This window comes from Gymnoscopelus microlampas (assembly GCF_963454915.1).
Source record: "Gymnoscopelus microlampas genome assembly, chromosome: 7".
NCBI lineage: Eukaryota > Metazoa > Chordata > Actinopteri > Myctophiformes > Myctophidae > Gymnoscopelus > Gymnoscopelus microlampas.
Genome location: NC_139944.1, coordinates 50,349,091 through 50,372,259, shown reverse-complemented (window position 1 = coordinate 50,372,259; position 23,169 = coordinate 50,349,091). Strand labels below are relative to the sequence as shown.

Below are 23,169 nucleotides of genomic sequence, written 5' to 3'. Positions count from 1 at the left end.
TAGAGACCAACAAACACAAAGCACCGCGCAGCGGATAGGGGGGAGGGGCGTGCAGCGCCCCGACCCTCTAGTGTTTAACATTGTAAAACATTCATAAAATATCTATAAATCCTTAGTACATGTTATTGTGTGCCCTATAGTAAAGTGAAGACAGTTCATCATTTACAACTGTCTGTTAATGCTGTTTGTTCGTGTTTAACATATGCTTTGTAAAACACTCCTAAAATATCTATAAATCCTTAGTACATGTTACTGTGTGCCCTATAGTAAAGTGAAGACAGTTCATCATTTACAACTGTCTGTTAATGTGGACTTTCTCCTTACCTGTTGCAAACTACAGTACCTGGCTTTCATGAATGCAGACACCAAACAATTACTAGAATTATCTTTTATGTTTTGCAAATTATTCGTAAGACATTCGTATAGAGTATGTAAACCATTTGCAAACGTAATTGTGTGCCTTGTTGTAAAGTGAAGACTATGCATTATTCTTTCATGTTTACAATTATTAGTAAAACATGTGACATCAAAAAGTGGCAGAAGTAATGTTATAGAGTATAAAAGTATAAAACAATTTATTAAGATAAAATGTAACAACTCTCAGCACACAGAACTGACATTTAAACAAAGACATTCACCACAACAGAATCACAGAGTAGCAGCTTGGTGCCTCTGCAGTCACCACCTCCCAGTGCAAGTTAGCTTTAGCTGCTAAGCTAAACTGCTAAGCATGGAGGACATTACTAGCCTACACATCAAAACAACATTGTGGAGACAAACAGCCAACATAAAACATGAATTAGATATATTTCTGTCCTGTCTGCAACTGCATCACTGTTCAATTCCTCCCTAGTAAGATACTGCAGGTGTAATGCAGGTAATCAGTGTTGCCAGATTTTGCAAAAGAAACAAGCGGCCCAGTCTATGAAAACAAGCCCAAAAGAAGCAACTAGGCTCAGGCCCATGATAACGTCTGCAAATGGTTTACTCTTTATGAATGTCTTGCTAAACATGAAAAAAAAACTCCCTAAAAAAAATACATTTATACCACTATGTGAATCATTTCCAAATGATTTCCTACACATTAAATTACATTATTTAATGATGAACAATATCGAGTATAAATAATGTTTTAATGTGTTTTAAATAATGGTTAAATGATTCTTATGTTCTACAATGTTATTATAAATTATTTCATAATCATTAACCAATATATATAAATAGTCTGTCTATGATTAGTTCTTTATCTACAAATAGATTGTATATTAAAGGCATTGTGGGGAACATTAAGCCTAAATTTAAAAAATATTTATATTTTTTTTTTTTGCATTTTCCCCCCTCTATCAGCCACTATATAATGATGCTGGGGTGTTTTCCTGCATTGAAACACAGTACTCTTTCTGAAAACCCTATTTTCCCTGCATTGTTTGTAAACAATGTTTGTTTGTGCAGTTCGTTTCCCGGCCACCAGGGGGTGATGCCTCCATAGACTTCCATAGACTTCCTTACCACCCGGACAAACATAAAAACAACAACAACAATAGGGAAAATAGGGTTTTCAGAAAGAGGCCTGTGTTTCAATGCAGGAAAACACCCCAGCATCGTTATATAGTGGCTGATAGAGGGGGGAAAATGCAAAAAAATAAATAAAATAAATTTAGGCTTAATGTTCCCTACAATGCCTTTAACATCAGTTACAAATTATTTAATAATCATTTACAGATATATATAAATGGCTTATTCATGAATAGTTTACTACTTACTAATACTTTATAAATGATTTGTAACCATAGTTATAAAGGTTTTAGTAATCATGTAGGCTACAAATGTAGTGCTCCGAGGTTTTGGGTCACAATGAAGAGGTAGTACACCAAAGACCAAACATCCAAATCACATTGATAAACCAGCGAAGTTTGCGTGATTGCTCAGTGCGTGTATGTATCTAGATCGGTGAGTTGTAAAGGAGGGGGGTCTCAAGATTTATGTTGGGAGTTGCAGGCCAAAAAGGTTGAGTATGAGAACCACTGGTCTCTCTAGTCTGGGACAGTTGCAACGTGCTTCATGCTGAATGGCAACATTGGGTTCAGAGAGTCTGTGTTGTTTGTGTGTTCTTTGCCTCTAGCAATGATCTACTGTATATGCAATGTAATCTATTATGTAAAAGCCTGCCCGGGGAGTGGCCGAATATTGTAGTAATCGTTATTAATAGCGTTATAAAATAATATCATGCTTACAAGAACATGGGTGCCAGATGAAAGTGAAAGTTGCAGTCCTTAGTCTCTAGTCTGCATGTAGTTTGGGTGTGAATATCTCCGGGTATGGACTAATATAAAGTAAACCAACCTGTCTGATTGCTGATCTCTCCCTCAGAACAAACAATGCAGTCAAAGCAGCATACAGGTTCTCCTTTCCTTAAGGCCCTCCAGGTTCCAGGAGAACAGCTCTCACTGCACACTGACCGAACAGGCTACAGAGTAAAGAAACCATAGTCAATTTCAGTCTTAAACTAAATTACATTCACATCATGAGCTCAACATTAGCATTTCAGAAAGCGGAAGTGACCTTTTTGGAATCAAAGTTCCAGAAGATTTTGTCTTCATCAAGGATGAATTCCTCATCTCCAGAGGCTGTCTCCTTGAACACACCTACATTCTGAACCTTTACACTTCCATCAGGGAGCCACACCCAATTTGCAATATCCCAGATTGGTAAAGTATAACCATTTTCATCAAATGATACTTGTTCCCCAATTGATGTGGTGAAGTTGACCTTTTCCAGGTAATACGCAAGCTAGAAATGGTGATGAGCAAAATTATGAGTTATGAGTGTGTGTACACACACAAACAAATTACATTTCCTGTATACAATATACACTATATACTTACGTGTGTGTGTGTGTGGTGTGTGTGTGCGTGCGTGCGTGCGTGCATTTGAGTCCAACTAAAAACATTCACAAAAATGTGAATTCATACCACACCTGCCATGGTTGTATTGAATGCAAACTGGCACAGCTGTGCCCAATGAAAGGCCCGTTCCCTGGCACACAATGTAACATGTCATGGAGGGCATGGGCCAGAGCATACACAGACTTGTACACATTATACTCTGTCCTTATTGTTGACATATCCAAAAAGTCTGGACCTAATGTGACTCTGTGAGTATTCTTTAGGTCCTCTTGTCCAGTACAAACCGGTAACCCCCACCACCACCATGGTGGAACGGGTGTAAATGTACACCAAAATGAGTGCTCCCAAAACTCCCTCACCTGAAGAAACACCATGATGTCTTAAGCATAAATAAAATAAAATGTGAATGACTTTAAAACACAGTTTGAAATTGGTAAATGAAACTAAATGAAACAAAAGACTCACAAAGATGTTGTAAGGGATGTTGTAAGGATGTATTTTTGACAAGAAGTCCTTGAGACCTGGTATGTCTCCATGGTGAAGGGTCGTACCCAGGAGGCTTGTCATGACAGGCATGTGCTCGGGTCTCAGGAGATGTTCGGCTGTCGTTGTGCTCGTATAGGTTATCCATTGCAGACCTGTCACGTTCTGCTTTATCAGCTGTTGTGTTGAACAAAATATATTTGAGTATATTATTGCTAATACCTTTCATTGGTTAAATAAACATATTTATAAAACCCACAGACAAACGTTATAACAATTAGGTAGCCTATAGCATTGAGATGTGTGAATGGTGTGATCATCTGTTTGCTTATTGTGCAGAATATTAACCTACTTACGCGACCCAAAGCAAAATAAAAGAAAGTCAGTGTAAAAAACTAAACAAAACAAAAAAACAATAATACACAATTACAAAATGATGACCTAGAGAGTAATTGAATTGCATTACAAAAAAATGCTTGCCAAAATGTTTTACATTCCTTATAAAATTATGAATCCCCAAATTAAGTATCATAACTCCAACCTCAGGCATGAGGTGGCCCATATATCCTAGAATTACAATGACAACACGAGCTGTTGATTTCTTTATCACAGTGACAATCCTCTGAATTTCATCATCGTCGAATTTCATGGGCACAAACTCATAGTATGCCAGACAACCCAACCCAGTCCGTTCCAGCTCAGACTGGAATACTCGGTCGACCGCTCCATCAGGACTAGTCAACAATCCAACCCATGTCCATCCAAACCGCTTCATAATCTGGAGAAAAGCTTTCACCTGCTGATTGATTACAGAATGGGGAAGTGTTATTAATCACATAGTGGTACGTCAGTGAATGAATCACCAGATTCCACAAATAAAAGGAAGTGATCTAATCATTCTCTTTTGACAGTGACACTGTCAATAATAGGTCTTTAAAGACCGATCAGCACCAGCAGTAATATACTAGCCTACTTGATATCGACACATCTTTAGAAATTTACCGGAAATCTGGGACTTGGGACTGTTGTAAAGAAGGAGGGGCACCGCCGGTGCGGCTCTAACAAGGAAAGGTAACCGACCTGCAAAAGGTACAAAACATCTGAAATATGCTCTTTTTTAACAAATGCCCTATGCAAACAGAGATTATGAGCATGAGAATACAACAATAAATATTGTGGGATAAGCATTCGAATAGACTCATTAAATGAGTGTGGTATAAGCAGCAGAAAGCCGACAATTCAATTTCAAATTGTAGCCTATCATTTGATTGAGTGATGATGAAAAAAAAAGAAGACTGACAAAGGAATTAACCATCAGACTTTGCGGATTACAGAAACATTTGAATGACAGAAATATGATCGAAATGCATTTTATATTATTGTTGTAACCTTATATATTGATCACAGTGATTGATAGAAAAGGTTTACGGTTATAATATTATACATAACATTGTGAATATGGACTCGGGGACATTCGGATTCTTTTCACACCAAGCACGATAACTATAACTGTAACAATAACAATAATTATGTGGGCATCCACACTGATGAACATTACATTCTGTAAGTGGCACCAAACAGTAACATCTGCACCGTTCAGCTGTGTGAGCCTGTTTCTGTGTCAGAGCCCACACGGAGGGGGGGAAGGGCGGAAGGGGGGTTGGGAGGTGGGGCAGAGAATGAGAGTGAGAGAGCGTGAGACAGACAGACGCAGAGAGAGAGAGAGAGAGAGAGAGAGAGAGAGAGAGAGGTGTGAGTTCTCAGATTATGGCAGAAGATTGGGAGTTTGCAGTCCTAACTCCAGACAAGTAAACTGTAGCCTACTCCTGTAATAATATTGTTACTTTAAATATTTAGATATTACTCAAATAATAGCAAAAAGTACTATAAATACTCAAAAGAGTACAGAAATACACAAAAGTTAGTTGAGTAAATGCAACAGAGAGAGATATTATCTCCATCTTGGTGGTGCTGAAAAACACATGCAAACAGGATATATTAAAAATCCTTAATTATAGGGAGGCGAGTAGCCTACCCAGGTAATGCCTGCTAGGATTACCTATTAGTCGTCTCCATTATTAACAAAACTTTACGAGGCTGAGTGAGAGCGATTGCCTGACCTTTGTCATTAGTTGTGGCACGGACTGTGCCACCCACTTCAGTAAGAATGATTATTAAAACAACATATTTATAGTTATCGTTATAGTTATTGTGCTCGGGGTACTCGACCATCTGCAGACCTGCTTCACACTCCATGCAAAATCTGCCTGCCCCACTCACATTCTCTGCCTGCAAGCTACAATGCATTTCAAGCTGTAAAAAAAAAAAAAAAACTAATAAAATAAAATAAAATAAATATATTAAAAAAATAAAGTATAATCAAATTGGTGATGGTAAAAGGGGATTCAAGTATGAAACTTACCATGGGCACGCTGTACAAACATAATACATTAGCGATGACATGAGTATATGTCATGCCAGGATCACTCAATATTCCGAGCACTGGGGGTGAAACACCACAGCTCTCATTCAATTGAAACCGCTCCTCTCTCCCATTGACCAATGACAATGATGCATCGAGTGCAGCTCTCATTTTGCCACAACTATCATAGAGATCATATCCCAGAGTCACATTGGGTAGCAGGCTGGTGTTCTTGTTGATCTCATTAATGGCAAAGATCATGGTCTGGGCCTCCCTGAAATTCTTAAAGGAAAACCTAACACACGAAAGTCCACTGTAGGCCTAATATTGAATATTTATCTTTGTAGAGATACACAACATATTATCTATAAAAAACAAGTTCCCCATTCTCTTGCTTGCTACTGTATTTGTGATACTCACCCTTCGCAATAGGCATCCATGCCATCCTTTGGCTTGGAGGTGTAAGACAAATCAGGGTAGTCCGGGACACCATTGTGGATATGAAATGAACCACCCAGAACAAAGTCCCCAGCCTTGTAAAATCTGTTGAGATGAAACTGTGCCTGTGACTCACAAGAAGAGGAAGGAGAGGAAGACAAAGCAGAGAATGAAGAGAACAATATCAAGATCAAGTACGAGTATGAAAGCAGGTGTATGTCTGGAGAAGCCCTCATGACTGCCCTCCTCTTTCTAACCCCCTCCCCCCTTTTCTAAATCCTTAGTCCAGTTGCTAAGTTTTATACACAGTGCTGTGCCATCCCCTGTGCCAACGCATCTGTGCTGTGCCATCCCTAGCTGTGCCAACGTATGCCCCTACGTAATCTTTCACAACACCCATCTGGGCCGAGGTAGAAGTATGGGCAGGACTTACCACACAGTAACAATCCTTCCATATCAAAAGTGTGTGTGTGTGTGTGTGTGTGTGTGTGTGTGTGTGTGTGTGTGTGGTAATGTGCACTATTTTGCCAACTAGTCACCCACTGATTTTAGAAAATAATTTGTATTAAAAAATAATAGTAACAATCACGTGTGGCCATAATGTTTGTTTGATGTTCTGTTAGTGTTTTCCCATGATGCTTTTAGGGCAGAGTGGAATAGCCTGCATGTTTTGATCTGTGGGTGCATGCAAACACACTCTAGCCCCAGAATTCACTCTGTTGCCGACTAGTTGGTACTATTGAACTGGACCATTAATGAGGTTCAGGCAGAGCCGGTCCACCCTACACGCACACTACGCAGGTTGCGTAGGGCCCCGCCTACCCGCCGATCAAAGAGGCCCCCTCTCCGCCCCCTCCCTTCAGCAGAAAATAACGTGCATTACTGCGTTCACATCAGCGTAGGCTGCGCAGCACACTAAAACCGAAATAAAGTAACAAAAAAAGTAACTTTATCCGCGGGAAACCCGAAAAAAATCACGCGCACTAGGGACACATGCACGCGCGCGTGTCCCGTATCCTGCGTAGGGCCCCTGTGGAGTCTAAACCGGCACTGGGTTCAGGCCCCTGTCATGTGGTGGTGAGTGAGATCACAGGCAGGCCCAAATTGGGCCCCTCATCCACAACCACTCCAGCACATGATCCATGTCTTAACAGCCTATACCCTCTTTTCAAGTTTTTGATCATTATCAATAACTGGTCTTTGAATTGCTTCTTCTGCCCACCAGCTGGTCAGCGTGTAGCTGGCCGCCATAGAGGACTTTACATGGGTGCCTGTGACAGGCCATGCTAATAACCCAGGCCCAAGACACCTGAGTTGATTGTGGTTCAGGTTAGACTCCACACTGCAACTGCCTGCCGGTTCCAGCACCCTGTCGTCCCAAGTGATGCTGATGATCTTCCAGGGGCATCTCACATGGAAGGCCTCCAGGCTTCTGAGATGACGGCTGTAAGGTGGCCCACGCCTCACACCATATAGTAATGTGGAGATGCATACTGCCCTGTATACACTCACTTTGGGTGTGGAGACTGAAGTCGTTGTTCTGGAAAACCTTTCTCCTTAGACAACCAAATGATGTTGAGGCTTGTTTGAGTCAGTTTTGGAACTCAAGGGTCATTGTGCAGGTGTCAGATATTATGCTATCCATATATATAACACACTACGGTCATTTAGCAGACGCCTTTATCCAAAGCAACTTACAATAAGTGCATTCAACATAGGTAGGGAACGAAACTACTAATAATTAATTATAAAACAAGCAACTTAAGAGTATACCTAGCGCTAAAGTAAAAGTGCAATATATCAGCTACAGTACCTACTTTCATAAACAGATGAGACAAAATAGGAAAATCAAATGAGCAAGAGCTAAAATAAATAAGTGTATCGAATAAACAAGATCCAATAAAACAATAAAACAAGAGTTCGTACAACTAGTTAACAACAAGTAGGCAATGCGAAGTGGAAGGATAGTGTTTCCTGAAGAGGTGGGTTTTCAGCTTGCGGCGAAAGATGGGCAGTGACCTGACATCAGTGGGGAGTTCATTCCACCACTGTGGGGCCAGAACAGAAACAAGAAAGAAAATGACTTGAAGTCATATTCTACCAGGTGCTCTGTGTGTGTGTGTGTGTGTGTGTGTGTGTGTGTGTGTGTGTGTGTGTGTGTGTGTGTGTGTGTGTGTGTGTGTGTGTGTGTGTGTGTGTGTGTGTGTGTTTTCATAGACCTGATTACTTGTTTTTCGGATTGCTTGTTTCTCTCGCCAAACCTGGCAACAGAATTTGCGACGCTAAACGCTAATAATGTTTTTTATATAAGTGGTGGCAACATTTTTAGACACCACACAGGTCTTCCCAACAATAGCGAAGATTGAAGTCAGTGTGAACATGGCCAAATAATAACTTAATAGCCAAACTAGGTCTAATGAAGCACGCTAGCATTTAGGCTAACTGTCCTGCCTGAGGACGCAATACAACTTACACTGTCTGCAACTGTTACAGTGTGAATGAGGGGAGCGGACAGCGGAGCTCTGTTACTGTGGGGGGCGGGCCGTCTCCCCATTCGTGTGGCCATTGGCTTAAAGGAGTGAAGGACAGCCAGGACAGCCAATGACAAATAGTTGTCGTTTACCCATAGCTTGGGAGGACAAGGTGCAGAGTATGGGAAAATATCCCCATTGGCTTAAAGGACAGCCAATGACGCAAATGTGTCGAAAATGTGTCGAATGACGCAAATGTGTCGAAAATGTGTCGAATGCAAATCTGTAATCTGTCGAACTCTGCCTTGCCGATTCTTAGACTCAGGCGCTCTTCGAGCACCTGGTAAAAAGCTGACCGCGTAGATCGGCCAGAAGGACCACTGAGCGACGAAGCAACCAGTCGCCCTGTGGCGGCAGACCGAAGTGGTCGGGTAGGGGTATAAGCATCGACCATAGCCCGGAGATAAGAAGGAGCTGTTCCTTTCACTGCCACCTAGCTAGCACCAGGGTTTTAAACTGGATGTGATTCGCTACGGCAAGCCAGTGTAGAGAACGGAGAAGGATAGTTGTGTGGCAGAACTTGGGGCGGTTGAACACCAGACGAGCCGCAGCTCTCTGAACAAGCTCCAGAGGTCTGATGGCAGACGTCGGGGCACCAGCAAGGAGGGAGTTGCAGTAGTCCAGACGGGAGATGACAAGAGCCTGGATGAGCACCTGGGCTGCCTTCTCCATGAGGAAGGGGCGAATCCTCCTGATGTTGTAGAGGAGGAATCTTCAGGACCGTGTCACTGCTGCGATGTTTGCTGAGAACGACAGTTGGTCGTCCAGGGTCACACCCAGATTCCTCTCAGTCCGAGTTGAGGTCACCGCAGCATTATCAATGGTGATGGCCATGTCTCGGTGCGGACAGCCCTTCCCCGGGAGGAACATCAACTCTGTCTTGTCCAGGTTGAGCTTCAGGTGGTGCGTCGACATCCACTCCGAGATGTCAGCCAGACAAGCAGCAATGCGTGCCTCCACTTGTGTGTCAGAGGGGGGGAATGACAGGATCAGCTGGGTGTCATCGGCATAGTAGTGGTAGGAAAAGTCATGGGAGTGGATAACAGCACCAAGAGATGTAGTGTAGAGAGCCTGTGTGGTTCTGACACGAGTGACCCACTTTGGACCCAGACTGGTGGGAGTCCTGCAGGTTGTTCTGGTGGAGGTACGAGGACAGTTGTTTGAAGACAGCACGTTCAAGAGTTTTAGATAGGAAGGATAGAAGGGAAACCGGTCTGTAGTTCTTGATCTCAGAGGGGTCAAGTGTCGGTTTCTTCAGGAGGGGGGTGACTCTGGCAGTCTTGAAAGCAGAGGGAAAGCAACCAGACGTGGCCAGTTGTTGCCCTTCTGCTGCGAAGGCTGTTGGGTATGTGGGAGGCCAGCACACATCTGACAGATTACTGCGTTTTTGGGTGTTGATGGTCAGTCCCATACGTAGGTACGTACGCAGTCTATGTACATACGTACGTACGCACATACATATAAACTTACTTTTCGTACTGTACATACATACAAACATACTGTACATATATCCAAACATTCAAACATACATACATACATACATACATACATACATACATACATACATACATACATACATACATACATAAGATACACCACAACATTGGGATTCCCCTATATTTGTCAAAATACTTCAAAGACGTTAATGAAGTCCAGCTCCACGAATCATGCTCAACCCAGATTTGGCTCAACAAAGGGAATGAACTCGTTCTCATGCTATTCAACAAAAATGTGGAATGCCCTATCTAAAGGAGTAAAGGAGTGTAAAACCCTACTCACTTTCAAAACTGCCCTAAAGATACACCTTCAGGAGGCTGCAATTCAAAAATGCCCCCTGTCAAAGTCTTAACAAAGTTAATATACATTAATATTAATATGTTATGCCTGACTTTCAAATTTTCTTAATGTTCATCTAATTTTCATTTTGTTTTCCATAGTAAAGTACAAGAAGAAAAAAAGAAAGAAACAATCAATGTCATCCCTTGTGTTCCCAAGAGGAACAGGTTGTTTGTGAGCTCCAGCATCTGGAAAATTACCAGAGTCTCTGAAAATGTCACTCAACAAGAGAATGATGCAATCTCCCTGCCTTCGTTTGGAAAACCTGGAGGAGACTATTAGTTAGACAAAATTAAAACTGCAATGCAGAACCAATCAAAAGCTTATAGGGTGGTCCTTCATATTGGGGTGATGTTATGATTGGTTTCTAAAACAGTGGGTGTAGATTTGTGTTCTCGCTGGTGTTCTTGCAACTGCCTTGCATTCAGAAGTGTCCAGACGCATTGGTGGGCGGACATCTCTAATCGTCTGGCAACACCAGACTATGCCCAGGTGGTTACAAATTAATGAGCTGTGCAAAGCCAGGTGTGTTTTTCCCCAGTGATGACATCTGGCCCAGGGGTGATGAAATAGTGGTTCAACAGGTGCAATGTTGGAAGATAATTAATTTTCATCTCCAATGAGACAATTGAGTCTAACCGTAAGCCTTCAAAACAACAATTAAAGGACACAGCGGGTGGCTTATTTACAACTACTGTAAGTCTACTGTAGTACAGTAATACAGACAGAGATGGACAACATCCAAAATGGTTGTCAATACAAAATACCCAAAATGTAGATGTATCAAAATAAAGTACAGTTTTGTAAGACTGGTGGGCTTCAGATCATTCTTGTATTTGAAAATGAAATGGAGAGGGGGCGACAGCACAACTACCCCTCTCTACCATGCTGATGTGACACATTCACATTGATTACAACACATAACACATGAACCTCATGACAGATTCAACCCTATAAACACATTGCATTTAAAATACTAAATAAAAGAATAGCACATTATGCATAACAGACAAAGCACGCCAAGGCAGACTTGCCCTCCACCACCAACAGCCCCGGACACTACGCAGTCCCCACCTGAGATGTTCTACTGTCCCCAGTAACCCACTCACCCAACACAAAGTCCACCTGAGATGTTTATTGACCCCACTAACCCACTTCCCCTATGAATTAAGTTGAACAGCTCTCTTGTTTCTCTTAGGCCCGGAGGCTCAGACACCTCAGTGTTAGGGTATAGCATGGTGTGGAGGTGCTCTCTTCCTCTCAAATGGGTCAAGCGGCCACACCCGTGCTTTCAATGGAAACTTCTCACATCAGTACTCACAGGACTATTTTGGGGTGCCATTGTCAGCATGAACATGCTGCGTGTCACAGCCAAAACGATTCTGAATAGGTTCTTCATGATCAATTAAACTAATGCAGTCTCTATGCACTCGTCTCTAGGTTATAAAGAGCAATCTCCTGCAGTGAATTCAGATATATTCAACAGGTCAGCACATGTTGTAAAACGTGTTTTTGCAAGCGTGAGTACCTGTAAGCAACGGTGTGGATCAGCCCAAGCAAGATCTTCTCACTATGACCTGTGATTTTGGAGTTCATTATATTTGTAGAGTAGGTTCTATATAATAATCTATATCTATCTACAATATGACAGGTACAATGACCAACATAAAAGTGAGATTCATGATCATTTCCAAGTCTGCACGTGATACATTATGGTCACGATGTGAGGATCAAATGCAATCTTTTCTATTTCCTTCCACAGATCATGACAGATAGCCTTCATTCAATTGCTCGGCATGCAGTCTCACATCAATGCGCCCATGCAAAACATTAAAAAAACATCTTTCCCGCCGTTAGGGAACGTGTCCGTTTGGCAGTGTCCATTTGACGGTGTCCTTTTGGCGATCGTGTCCGTTTGGGCTGAATCGTGTCCGTTTGGCACTAAAGTCCGCCCTCCGGCCGCGCCGGGGCATCTCGTGCCGCTTCAGCCCCCGAGGGCCCTAAAAATAGGGGGCCGGGCCCCCCCAAAAAAATAAATAATCCCCCGTCCGGACGCACCCGGCCCCACGTTCCCCCACTGGAGGGCGACGTCGAGTCAGTCCTGCCAAAAAGACATCGCGGATCGGAAATCGGTACCAAAAGGACCTTACAAGAGTTAATGGTAAAAATACACTGTTGAAAAGGACATTCATTGCCAAAAAGACAGGGGGTGTCTAGTGCCAAAAAGACAGGGGGTGTCCAATGCCAAAAGGACAGGGGTGTCATTATGGCACTAGTCACAACTACAGAATTCCCATGCCAATCGGACTGTCGTTTTGGGAAGACCACTTTGTCCATTTGGGCATGAACCGTACATCTTATGTAACAATTGGATTTTTGTTATGTAACAACACATCTTTAGCTTATTTGTAAAGTTATTTAGGTGCTATATCACCAACCACGGTCAGTTAATCATGTTTCAATTTCAATAATCAGATTATGCAGAGTTTTCGCTCCAGACCGTCCGTTGGAACAGAAAAGGGGCCTAACAGCATCCTGCTTTTTTTTCATTTATTAAAATGCCTTAGTTCCGGAACCGTGTTATATAACGACGTCACCTTGTTATATTTGTTGATATCCCTAATTAGCGCACATGCATTATGGAAGCTCCTCGGGGCCCAGAAACCAAATAGTGCCAAAAGAGCAACAGCTGCCGAGGCCTTGTGTCCTTTTGGTATGACTTGACAAGAATGGTCTAAGAGACTCCCTTGAGAGCCTTTTGAACAGAAGTTGGTCATTTAAGCCAAACATTTTTTCTACCGTTCTCTGAGGTTATGATTCTGACATATGTTGATCAGCACTCGATTTAGAGTAACCCTGTGGTGGTTTTACCTCTCCAGGTGTCTTGCAGGCATTGGGCAAGAATGGGGTTTTGAGTTGGGCAAAATCACATGCATTTACATGCCAAATGGACACCAATGTGAAAAGGCCATGAGGTCATTGGATGTCCACTTGGCATGGCCCTGGCTTTGGGCCATGCCAAGTGGACTTTTTGGGATGAACCATACATCTTATGTAACAACTGGATTTTTTAAATTTAACAACACATCTTTGGGGATTATTTTTAAAGTTCTTTAGGTGCTAGGAACACCAAACAGTGGTCAGTTAATCATGTTTCAATGCTCTATCAGAATATGCAGAGCTTTTGCTCTGCATGCTCTACTGTGGAGAAATAAATGCTTCACTTTTGGGCCCTCGAATGGTCTAAGAGGCTTAGCCCTTGAGAGCCTTTTGAACAAAAGTTGGTCATTTAAGCCAAACTTTTTTTCTACCATTTCTGAGGTTATGATTCTGACATATGTTGGTCAGCACTCGATTTAGCCAATTGGACACCCCTGTCCTTTTGGCACTAGACATCCCCTGTCTTTTTGGCAATGAATGTCCTTTTCAAAAGTGTCTTTTTAGCATTGACCCTTGTAATGCCAAATGGACTGTGCTTTTGGGATGACTACTTGTCTACTTGGCATTGGGAAACTATAGGTTACTGATAGTAACCTCGGTACTCCTGTCTATTTGGCAATGAATGTCCTTTTCAACACTGTCTTTTTAGCATGGACTCTTGTAATGCCAACTGGACTGTCCTTTTGGAATGACTACTTGTCTACTTGGCATTGGGAAACTATAGGTTACTGAAAGTAACCCCGGTACTGTGATTAGTTGCAATCAACCACTTTGGCTGTAAGTTTGACTAAGTCACCCTACTTGGGTGACTTTGACCAATTAGGGAAACTACAGGTTACTTAATGTATAGGTTGGTTATACATGGCTAACATGGTTATAGGTTATAGTCTATTGAATGTGCATGCGAACTGGCAATGAATGTCCTTTTCAAAAGTGTCTTTTTAGCATGAACTCTTGTGCCATAATGACAGCCCTGTCCTTTTGGCACTAGACACCCCCTGTCTTTTTGGCAATGAATGTCCTTTTCAAAAGTGTAATTTTAGCATTGACTCTTGTAATGCCAAATGTATCTCTAAGCGCAAGCGATTCTAGCCAATCTGCAGTCGGCCAATCAGGCAGTTGGACTCCGCCTTTAAATATCACTGCCTCTGACATGTCATTCTCATTCCAGCATGCAACAAGTTACAATTTTATTGCTTTGTTTTCGTGGCCACCCTACTGCCATTCTGCAGTGTGGGGGGCCCTCAAAGAGGGCCCTGTGAGTCTTAATCCGTCCCTGAACGCAACGCGTCCTGTTCTCCCTCCCAGAATAGGGACGTCACGCTACAGTTCAATTCCAACACTAGTACACTAATCAGGTTCCATGGGGAAAAGTCTATACTGTCACTCGTTATAAACCTGTTTGTCTTGTGCAATGGTGTAAAGTAACTAAGTACAAAAAAAAGTACATTTACTCAAGTACTGGACTAATTTTAAGGTATCTTTACTTTACTGGAGTATTTCCAATTGCCAATACTTTTACTCAAGTAACATTTTTGAACACAGGCCTTTTACTTGTAACAGAGTATTTCTACATTGTGGTATTGCTACTTTTACTAAAGTAAAATATCTGAGTGCTTCTTCCACCACTGGTGTCATGACAGGGAGTTGGATGTGGGAGCCATGCGGGAGGCAGCCGCCATGCTGGTCGGGACTCATGACTTCAGTAGCTTCATGGCAATCAACTCGGACACACCGTTTAAAAACCCTGTCAAAACCATGGATGTGGCTAGAATAGACCCGGGGACGTCCTTCGCACGTGCACACTTCCACAGGTACTCTCTCTCTACATGTTAACACACCGATGACTGGCAGACAGTGTTGCCAGATTTTGTGTGAGAAATAAGCCACCAGGTCTATGAAAACAAGCCCAAAAGAAGCGACTATACAGACTACACACGAGTCCCACTTTAAACCTATATTGGCTATTTGAAAATAGCCAATCTACAAGCTCACGGAGCGTAGCGATGCGACTCGTCGTGAGCTCGTAGATCTGCTACAGATGCACACACACACACACACACACACACACACACACACACACACAGGCATAACAGACACCAGTATGTCATGATTGATGACCAGTCAAGCATTTCAACACGTCATTTAATAATAATGAAAGATGTACGTTTTGGGAAGACGTTGATAATTGTATTTATTTTAATGAATGATTCAGAACCTCTACAACTTCTGAGGAGGAGACCCATGTAAACACTTGGTCTCAGTCTTGCACTCACTGATGCACAACAAGTTGGCAGACGTTCTGAATCATTTACGATCATCACTCCACTCGACCTCCCCCTGTGTGTGCTGACAGAAACATCTCATCAGAACCCAATAGCATGTCCACAAAGTTCCTGTGTCACTTTGCGGACTGGCTGATCTGTTTGATGTGATATTTAGGAATTCATGTGAGCCACAGGACCACTGATTCCAGTCCAAATGATAGAACTGAGTAATATTTTGACTGGAACATCTCTTTCCTCTTACTGTAGCTGCTGCACTAAAATCAGTGTATTAAAAAGAGCTTGTGACTAAATAAATAATAACTACATTGGATTCCATTGGAGACACTTTTTTTTTTTATTGATTGATTTTGACAAAATGTGCATATACTGGTGGGGTTGGCGAAAGGGCCTTTCTGTGTGGCGTTTGCATGTTCTCCCGTGTCCCCTAGGATAGGTACCCTCACTAAAATCATGCAGTAATCCTGGTATCTATACTCCCACACCTGATGGACGGGAAAGGAACTGGTTGGAATAACGTGTTCCTTCCACGCACTACGTCCTACCGGGGAAACTCCCTCCTGTCAGGTGACAGGGGGGAGCATGAGCTTAGTTCGGGGCTCTCCCCAGGCTGGCAGAGGAAGAGTAGCACCCAGGATTACAAGCACTGGGTGACAAAATCATGGGATAAAAAAAACTTGCATATACTGTACATGATGAAGTTGTACATATTTGTCAAAAGGATAAAATACAAAAATGCTCAAGAACTTATTTCCATTGTGGTCCTTTGATTGCAAATATGTAGCGGAGAACAGCGATGATATATACACATATTAATTATCGTCTCTGTCGGGTAGAAACCTCATTATGTCCAAAACTGTTACTTTTCAGGATTCAAATTCAAAAGTATCAAAAGTAGCAGATCTACAAGCTTGAAACGCAGCGCGAAGCGACGCGTTTCGAGCTTGTAGATCTACTACTTTTGATACTTTTGTGTGACGCTGTAGTATGATCAAGTAAGGCGTTAATTTACGAAAAAACTCAAAAAGTTAAAATATGGAGATAGGAGGTTTCAACAATCTGCATAATATAATATAAACACGTCATGGCATAAATGTGTCTTTGGCAAAGGAGAGCAGATTTAATCCATCTCAGAGGTGAGGGTTAGAGGGCTGGATGATTGGGGGGGGGGGGGGGGGGCACATGATGGATTATATATCCATGGGGGTCACTGTGTGCCAAATACCACTTACATAGCTGTTAATTATTTATGAGGAAAATATGGCCCACAATATGGACACGGGTAACTAGGGCAGTGATTCTCAAACATTTTCATGTGAAGGAACCCCCCCAAATGAATGTGTATTAGGCCAAGGACCCCCACCTGAAATGACTTTGTGCCCCATAAAAGAAGATTTGTGTTGATTTAAAATGTAAAACATTATTCCAAATGTTTCACAATTCTTCGAGCTCACATCGTTGTGACCTTGTGTAGAGATATAGCCCCCGATCTGCAGGCTCACATCGTCCTGAGCTTATAAATAGGCTAGGATAGGCTATTTTCAAATAGGGTTAAAGTGTCCCACATCAGGGACACCAGAGATACAATTTACAGTTTATAATTTACGCATTTAGCAGATGCTCTTAATCCAGAGCGATTTACAGAAAGCAAGGTAAACACGAGGTAGTACATCAAATGCATAGAAATAGTAATCTAGGATCATAGGTAAACCAATAACCTACAGTCTAAACAGTATAATATATTTAAAAAGAAATCTGTACATTGAAACTATACAAACTATAGGATGCCAGGTCAACAATGAACCTGGCATCTGTCCAAATAACATGCTATCTAAATGACATTTTATCCTTTGCATAAGCCTGCAAGGTGGTCACGGCTAGGTCAAGTGCTACGGGTTAAGGTGGAATCTGAAGAGGCGAGTCTTCAGATTACGGCGTAAGATTTGGGAGTGAGTCTGCAGGGAGGGATAATGTGTTTGAAAACACTATCAAAGAAACTGTCCCCTGCCCGCTGTGGGAGAACTATAACTACAGCCTTCTGGTCCCACCAGAGGGCCTTGCTGTCGCACTGCCATGTCAGTGTTGCCAGATATTGTGAGAGAAATAAGCAACCAGATCTATAAAAACAAGCCCGAAAGAAGCGACTATAGGACACGCGACCACTTGAAACCCATATCGGCTATTTGAAAATAGCCGATATACAAGCTCACAACGCGTCGCGATGCGACGCGTTGTGAGCTTATAGATCTGCTATTTTCAAATAAAATGTGAAATATTTGGAAGGTTTTTTTAAACATTTTAACAACACAAATCTGGTACGGGGCTCCGTGGCACAACATATTTTCAGATGGGGGGGGGGGGTTAGGGAGGGACAAATACAAATTGATTTGGGGGTCCATGATGACATGAAATAGTTTAAACAACATTTAGGAAACAAGCCCAAAAAAGCAACTACACTTTAGAAACAAACCCAAAAAAAAAACACAACCAACAATGTTTACAAACGACTTTACAGAAAAAACAAGCCCGAAGTGGCTTATCATAAGCAGACATGGCAACACTGCCACTGCCACTTACATGAAGGTCACTATTCTAGGCAACAGGGATAAAAAAACGAGGGGGAAGCGAGCGGTGAATTATTGACGAGTCGACCGCCGAGCTGCACTTGGGATGTGGTGGGAGGACGGGACGGGGCACTCCGCTGTGTGTGAAAACAAATTGAGTTTCCTGGTTTAGAATCCACAAGGGAGAAGAGAGGATTCCCCGGCCCTATCCGGAAAGAACTGATGTCATAGCCATGTTGTACACTGTTAAGATTGTGGCCTGGTCCAGGCACCTAGGCTCTAAAATAGCCTGACAGTGTGTCGCAGGTTTGAGTCCCGATCCCTCCCCATCTCTCTCCCCGTTTCCTGTCAGACTACTATCCTATCAATAAAGGCATAAAAGCCACAAAATAAGAAGATTGCACAAATGATGGTGCATTTGTGGTACATAACATAATGGTACATTGTTGTACCCTCTCAAGAGTTGCAAATGGATCATTTTAGGGCTGCAACAGTTAATCGCATCGATTGAAACTATACACACTTCGATTGAAACTATACACACTGACTATAGGATGCCAGATCTACAATTAACCTGTCTGTCTACATAACATGCTATCTAAATAACATTTTAGCCTTTGCATAAGCCTGGCAGGTCGTCAAGGCTAGAGCCAGTGATACGGCAAGAGATTTTACAGTATGTGATTGTGTTTTGACATAATGGAGATCTGACCACCATCCTCATGTTGCTTTGCTTTTGAACTGGCCCTGTGGCACTAGAACATTCAGTCAGTGACGCCATGTCTTCAGGGTGTGATGCAGTGTTGTTTTTGACACTGAATTTTAATTTAGTTTTAGTCATCTGAAATGTTTTACTGTTTGTCTAGTTGTAGTCACCTAAATATCATACGATTATAGTCGACTAAATCTACAGTTGATTTAGTGCCTTGATGGTGTCGTAATGGCTGATTTTACACTTGGCCGCATGCTGAAAATAGCAGATCTACAAGCCCACAACGCGTCGCAGCACGACGCGTTGTGGGCTTGTAGATCTGCTATTTTCAGAGCGCAACACCCTAGTGCAGCCAAACATAAAATGACTTGTCTTAGTTCTACTGGATCTCTTCTCCACTAGTCCCTCACTAACATCTAGTCTAGTTTTTATTTGTTGACGAAATTGTCAATATGTTTAGTCTTAGTTTTAGTCATCATAGCTTAGTTTTTATTTAGTTTTCGTCAGTGAAAACCATCATTTTTCGTCCTAGTTTTAGTCGACGAAATCAACACTGGCGTGATGTTATTATTATCACTGTGATGTTATCTTGTGGAAATGCTATCTTATGATGAAGCAAGACAAAATAAATTAATAAAAAAGGAAGACGGAAAAAGCGACATTTTGTGATGCATCTTTTTATATATATACTGTATGTAGCTTATGCTTTAAATTGTTCTAATTATTCTGTCTGTAAAACGAGACCTTTATGTTATGGACATAATAGCAGTGCATTGTGTGTTAATATGCATTTTGTTTTTGTCTTTCAGAGAGATTCCATTCTGGGAGCTGACCTTTAAAAGCAGGTCCTTCCTCTATAAGCAGGTTAGTGTTGCTTCATAATCATAACCCAAAGATTAGTTTCAGTGTGGCCACCATGGGAGGGTGACATTTTATACATGGTGAGGAAATAGCACCATCTGTCTATAATTAATAAAGTTTACATTTTAAAATATAACCATATATAATATATTCATAATCCTTTATAATATAATCATTTTCAGACTTCAGTTAACCACTTAACTCCTGGCATCCCTGTTTTCAAAAATAGTAGGTCTGCAAGCTTCACAATGTGTCGCATCTCGAGGCTTTGTGAGCTTGTAGAACATATGCTTCTTTTTTTTTTTATGTGGGGGCTTTAGTGGTTAAATAATGGTTCATTAATTGTAGGTACTTTTAATTAATTTAGTCTCTGTCGGGTGGAAACCTCATATGTCCAAAACTGGTACTTTTCAGGATTCAAATTCAAAAATAGCAGATCGAGCTTGTAGATCTGCTACTTTTGATACTTTTGTGTGACTCTGTAGTATGATCAAGTAGAGCAACGATTTGAATGTCATTTTGCATACGTGTTCCTGCAGGTTCGGAGGATGACGGGGGCGCTGGTGGCAGTGGGACAAGGACAGATGTCCCAGGCCCAGTTCAGTGAGCTACTGGAGGCTGCAGACTCTCTGGCGTTCCCCAAGGACACGACCGCCCCTCCATACGGCCTCTTCCTGACCAGGGTGGAGTACAAAGACACAGGTGACTTGAACCCAAGACAACAAACAAAAAAGAAAAGAAAAGAAAGACCTGCCATCTCCGCAGTGTTGATTTCGTCGACTAAAACTATGACGAAAAATGTTCGTCGACTACCAAAAAAGGTAGTCACTGACGAAAAGTAAATAAAAACTAAGCTATGATGACTAAAACTAAGACTAAATATATTGACAATTTCGTCAACAAATATAAAACTAGACTAAAATGTTAGGGAGAGACTAGTGGAGAAGAGATCTAAAAGACAAGTCATTTTATAATTGTTTGCACTTGAGTGTATGTGCTCTGAAAATAGCCGATCTACAAGCCCACAACGCGTCGCAGCGCGACGCGTTGTGGGCTTGTAGATCGGCTATTTTCAACATGCAACCAAGTGTAAAATCAGCCATTAAGACTCCATCAAGGCACCGCCAAAATAAAATTTAAAAGATGTAGATTTAGTCGACAATAATCTTATGATATTTAGATCATTAGATTTTGTCTAGATATTAAAACTAGACAAAAACTAAAATATTTCAGATGACTAAAATATGACTAAAACTAAATGGAATTTTATTCAAAAGACTATGACTTAAAACTAACACTGCATCTCCGGTTTACTTCCCGTATCTGCGTGACGTAGGCGGCCGCCTTTTTTTAGGAGACTGGAATTAGGTTTTTTCATCTATTCACCGAGTCTATTCATTCCAATGGGAGAAATGAACGTGAACACAGCTTCTGAACCATTCTTTAGCCCTGTGGTCACTGAATTAAATATTGGACCCGATCGCCACAAGCCACACAATATTCCCAACACTTTTGACACTTAAAATGGCTTTTTTTCAGAGAGACAAATCAGGAGAAAATCAATGTTATTATCGACCTCTCTCTGTCCCAGCAACACTCTCTTGTGAGATCTAGCACCAGTAAACATAGGACATTCGCGAGATCTGCCGCCAGACTGCGCCCCACTTAGGAGACCATTTGTATGTCATTTGTGTACCATTTCGCCTCTAGTGGCTACAATAGAGGTTATGTGCGTGACATCATCGTACCCGAAAGTTATGTGGGAACGCCTAAAAAAGGCAAAAAACGACTTTCTGGCCTTGACAGGCCATACATCCAAACAGAAAAGTCCTATATTATATGTATTAAACAACGTTAAACTCACCAACATGGCAGCTGTATGGAAAGCTTGAATTATCCGCTTTCTATCTGCAAAGTTTTTGTTTCATGAAACTCCACCATAGACATGTTATGAGCTACTTTCTGTCAATAAATTCTGTGCAGCTGAGTTTGTAAGCGCTCGTTTTCAATAATGCAACGTCCTGCTGCCTCCTGCATTATGTGACATTTAGAAACAGGTGGTACGCAGGACCGTTGAGTGATTTCCAACGAGCGCTTCCAAACTCCAATGCTCCATGCTGCTCAATGTTTTGCCACTCAGTCTAGATGAGGGGGGCGTGTGCATTTCCAACCATATCTTCATATAGTTGGTCCCCACTAAATGCTCTTTATAAGATGGCACCATCTCCGTCTACTCACTCTGTGTCTCATTGGTCACCTACAGTTCAGAATCCTGCCCACCAATGACATTGTCAATAGGGATTCCAGGGCTACTATAAACTACAGCTTTCCTTTCCCTGGAAAGTTAGGAGGCTGAAATAAAAGCCCATTTTAGATGGTTGTGTGCCAGGGCTAACTAATTTAGCGGAATGGTGCCAAGTTTGCAGCTCTGTGTAGCATTTAAATTACATTTATGAAAAGTGGATGTAAATCTTAGTTGCAAAGGCTAGGATATCTATGTACAGTATGTATAATGCAGTGATTATTGTTTGACAGAACATTGAAAGGCTTGTTCTCTTCTTAAAACTTATCTCCACAGACCTGCAGTTTACACCACCTTCCTCAGAGGGGGGTTCATCTTCCAGTGGGAAGCAAGAGGACTAGAACTACTTGAGCATTGTGATGCTTCTGTATATGCCATATTCTCTGAATGTATACAAATGTAATAAAGGTTGCTTTTTGTTTTTATTTAATAACATGTCCATGGTTCTTCCAACTTGAGTCACAATGACTTGACTTGCACTCGACTGTGGCTCTGGACCTGACTCAAGACCACTGACTATTTAGCCCCACCTGAAGCTCATAAGCCCATTATGGCCCAAGGGCTGATTCCCTCTAGTCTAGGCTAAGCGCTATAGTTGCTTTCCCATGTGGATGACCAGGGTTACGGATTGTAGCTTTAATTCACAAAGGTGTATAATAAGATTTAGGCACAGATTAAATAGCTACATAATATGAACAGTCTTAATTTCACATAATTCTTTATAAACTGGATGTGTCCATGAATGCAGCTCAGCTACAGAACACATAATAAACACACCATATAACTATTACAGAGGTACACGCAACCTACCTGGTTTATAAGCAATGTTAACTTTTATTCTGTAGATTATATGATTATGCACCGATTTACTGGTAAATCTATGACATTT

The 23,169-nt window shown here is 41.7% G+C and overlaps 1 protein-coding gene across 2 annotated transcripts in view; it reads left to right on the top strand.

Moving 5' to 3' along the window:
* pusl1 (pseudouridine synthase like 1) overlaps positions 1-22,666 on the top strand; it is a 39,560-nt gene extending 16,894 nt beyond the window's left edge. Inside the window, exons 5-8 of one of the 2 annotated variants that reach the window (XM_084061255.1) lie at positions 15,200-15,370; positions 19,927-19,981; positions 20,518-20,680; positions 22,557-22,666. In XM_084061255.1, the coding sequence (XP_083917381.1) occupies positions 15,200-15,370; positions 19,927-19,981; positions 20,518-20,680; positions 22,557-22,621 (454 nt within the window). In that variant the 3' untranslated portion in view covers positions 22,622-22,666. The remainder of the gene's footprint in view (positions 1-15,199; positions 15,371-19,926; positions 19,982-20,517; positions 20,681-22,556) is intronic. The other variant, XM_084061256.1, reaches the window with a different exon arrangement.
* The last annotated feature ends 503 nt before the right edge of the window (positions 22,667-23,169 follow it).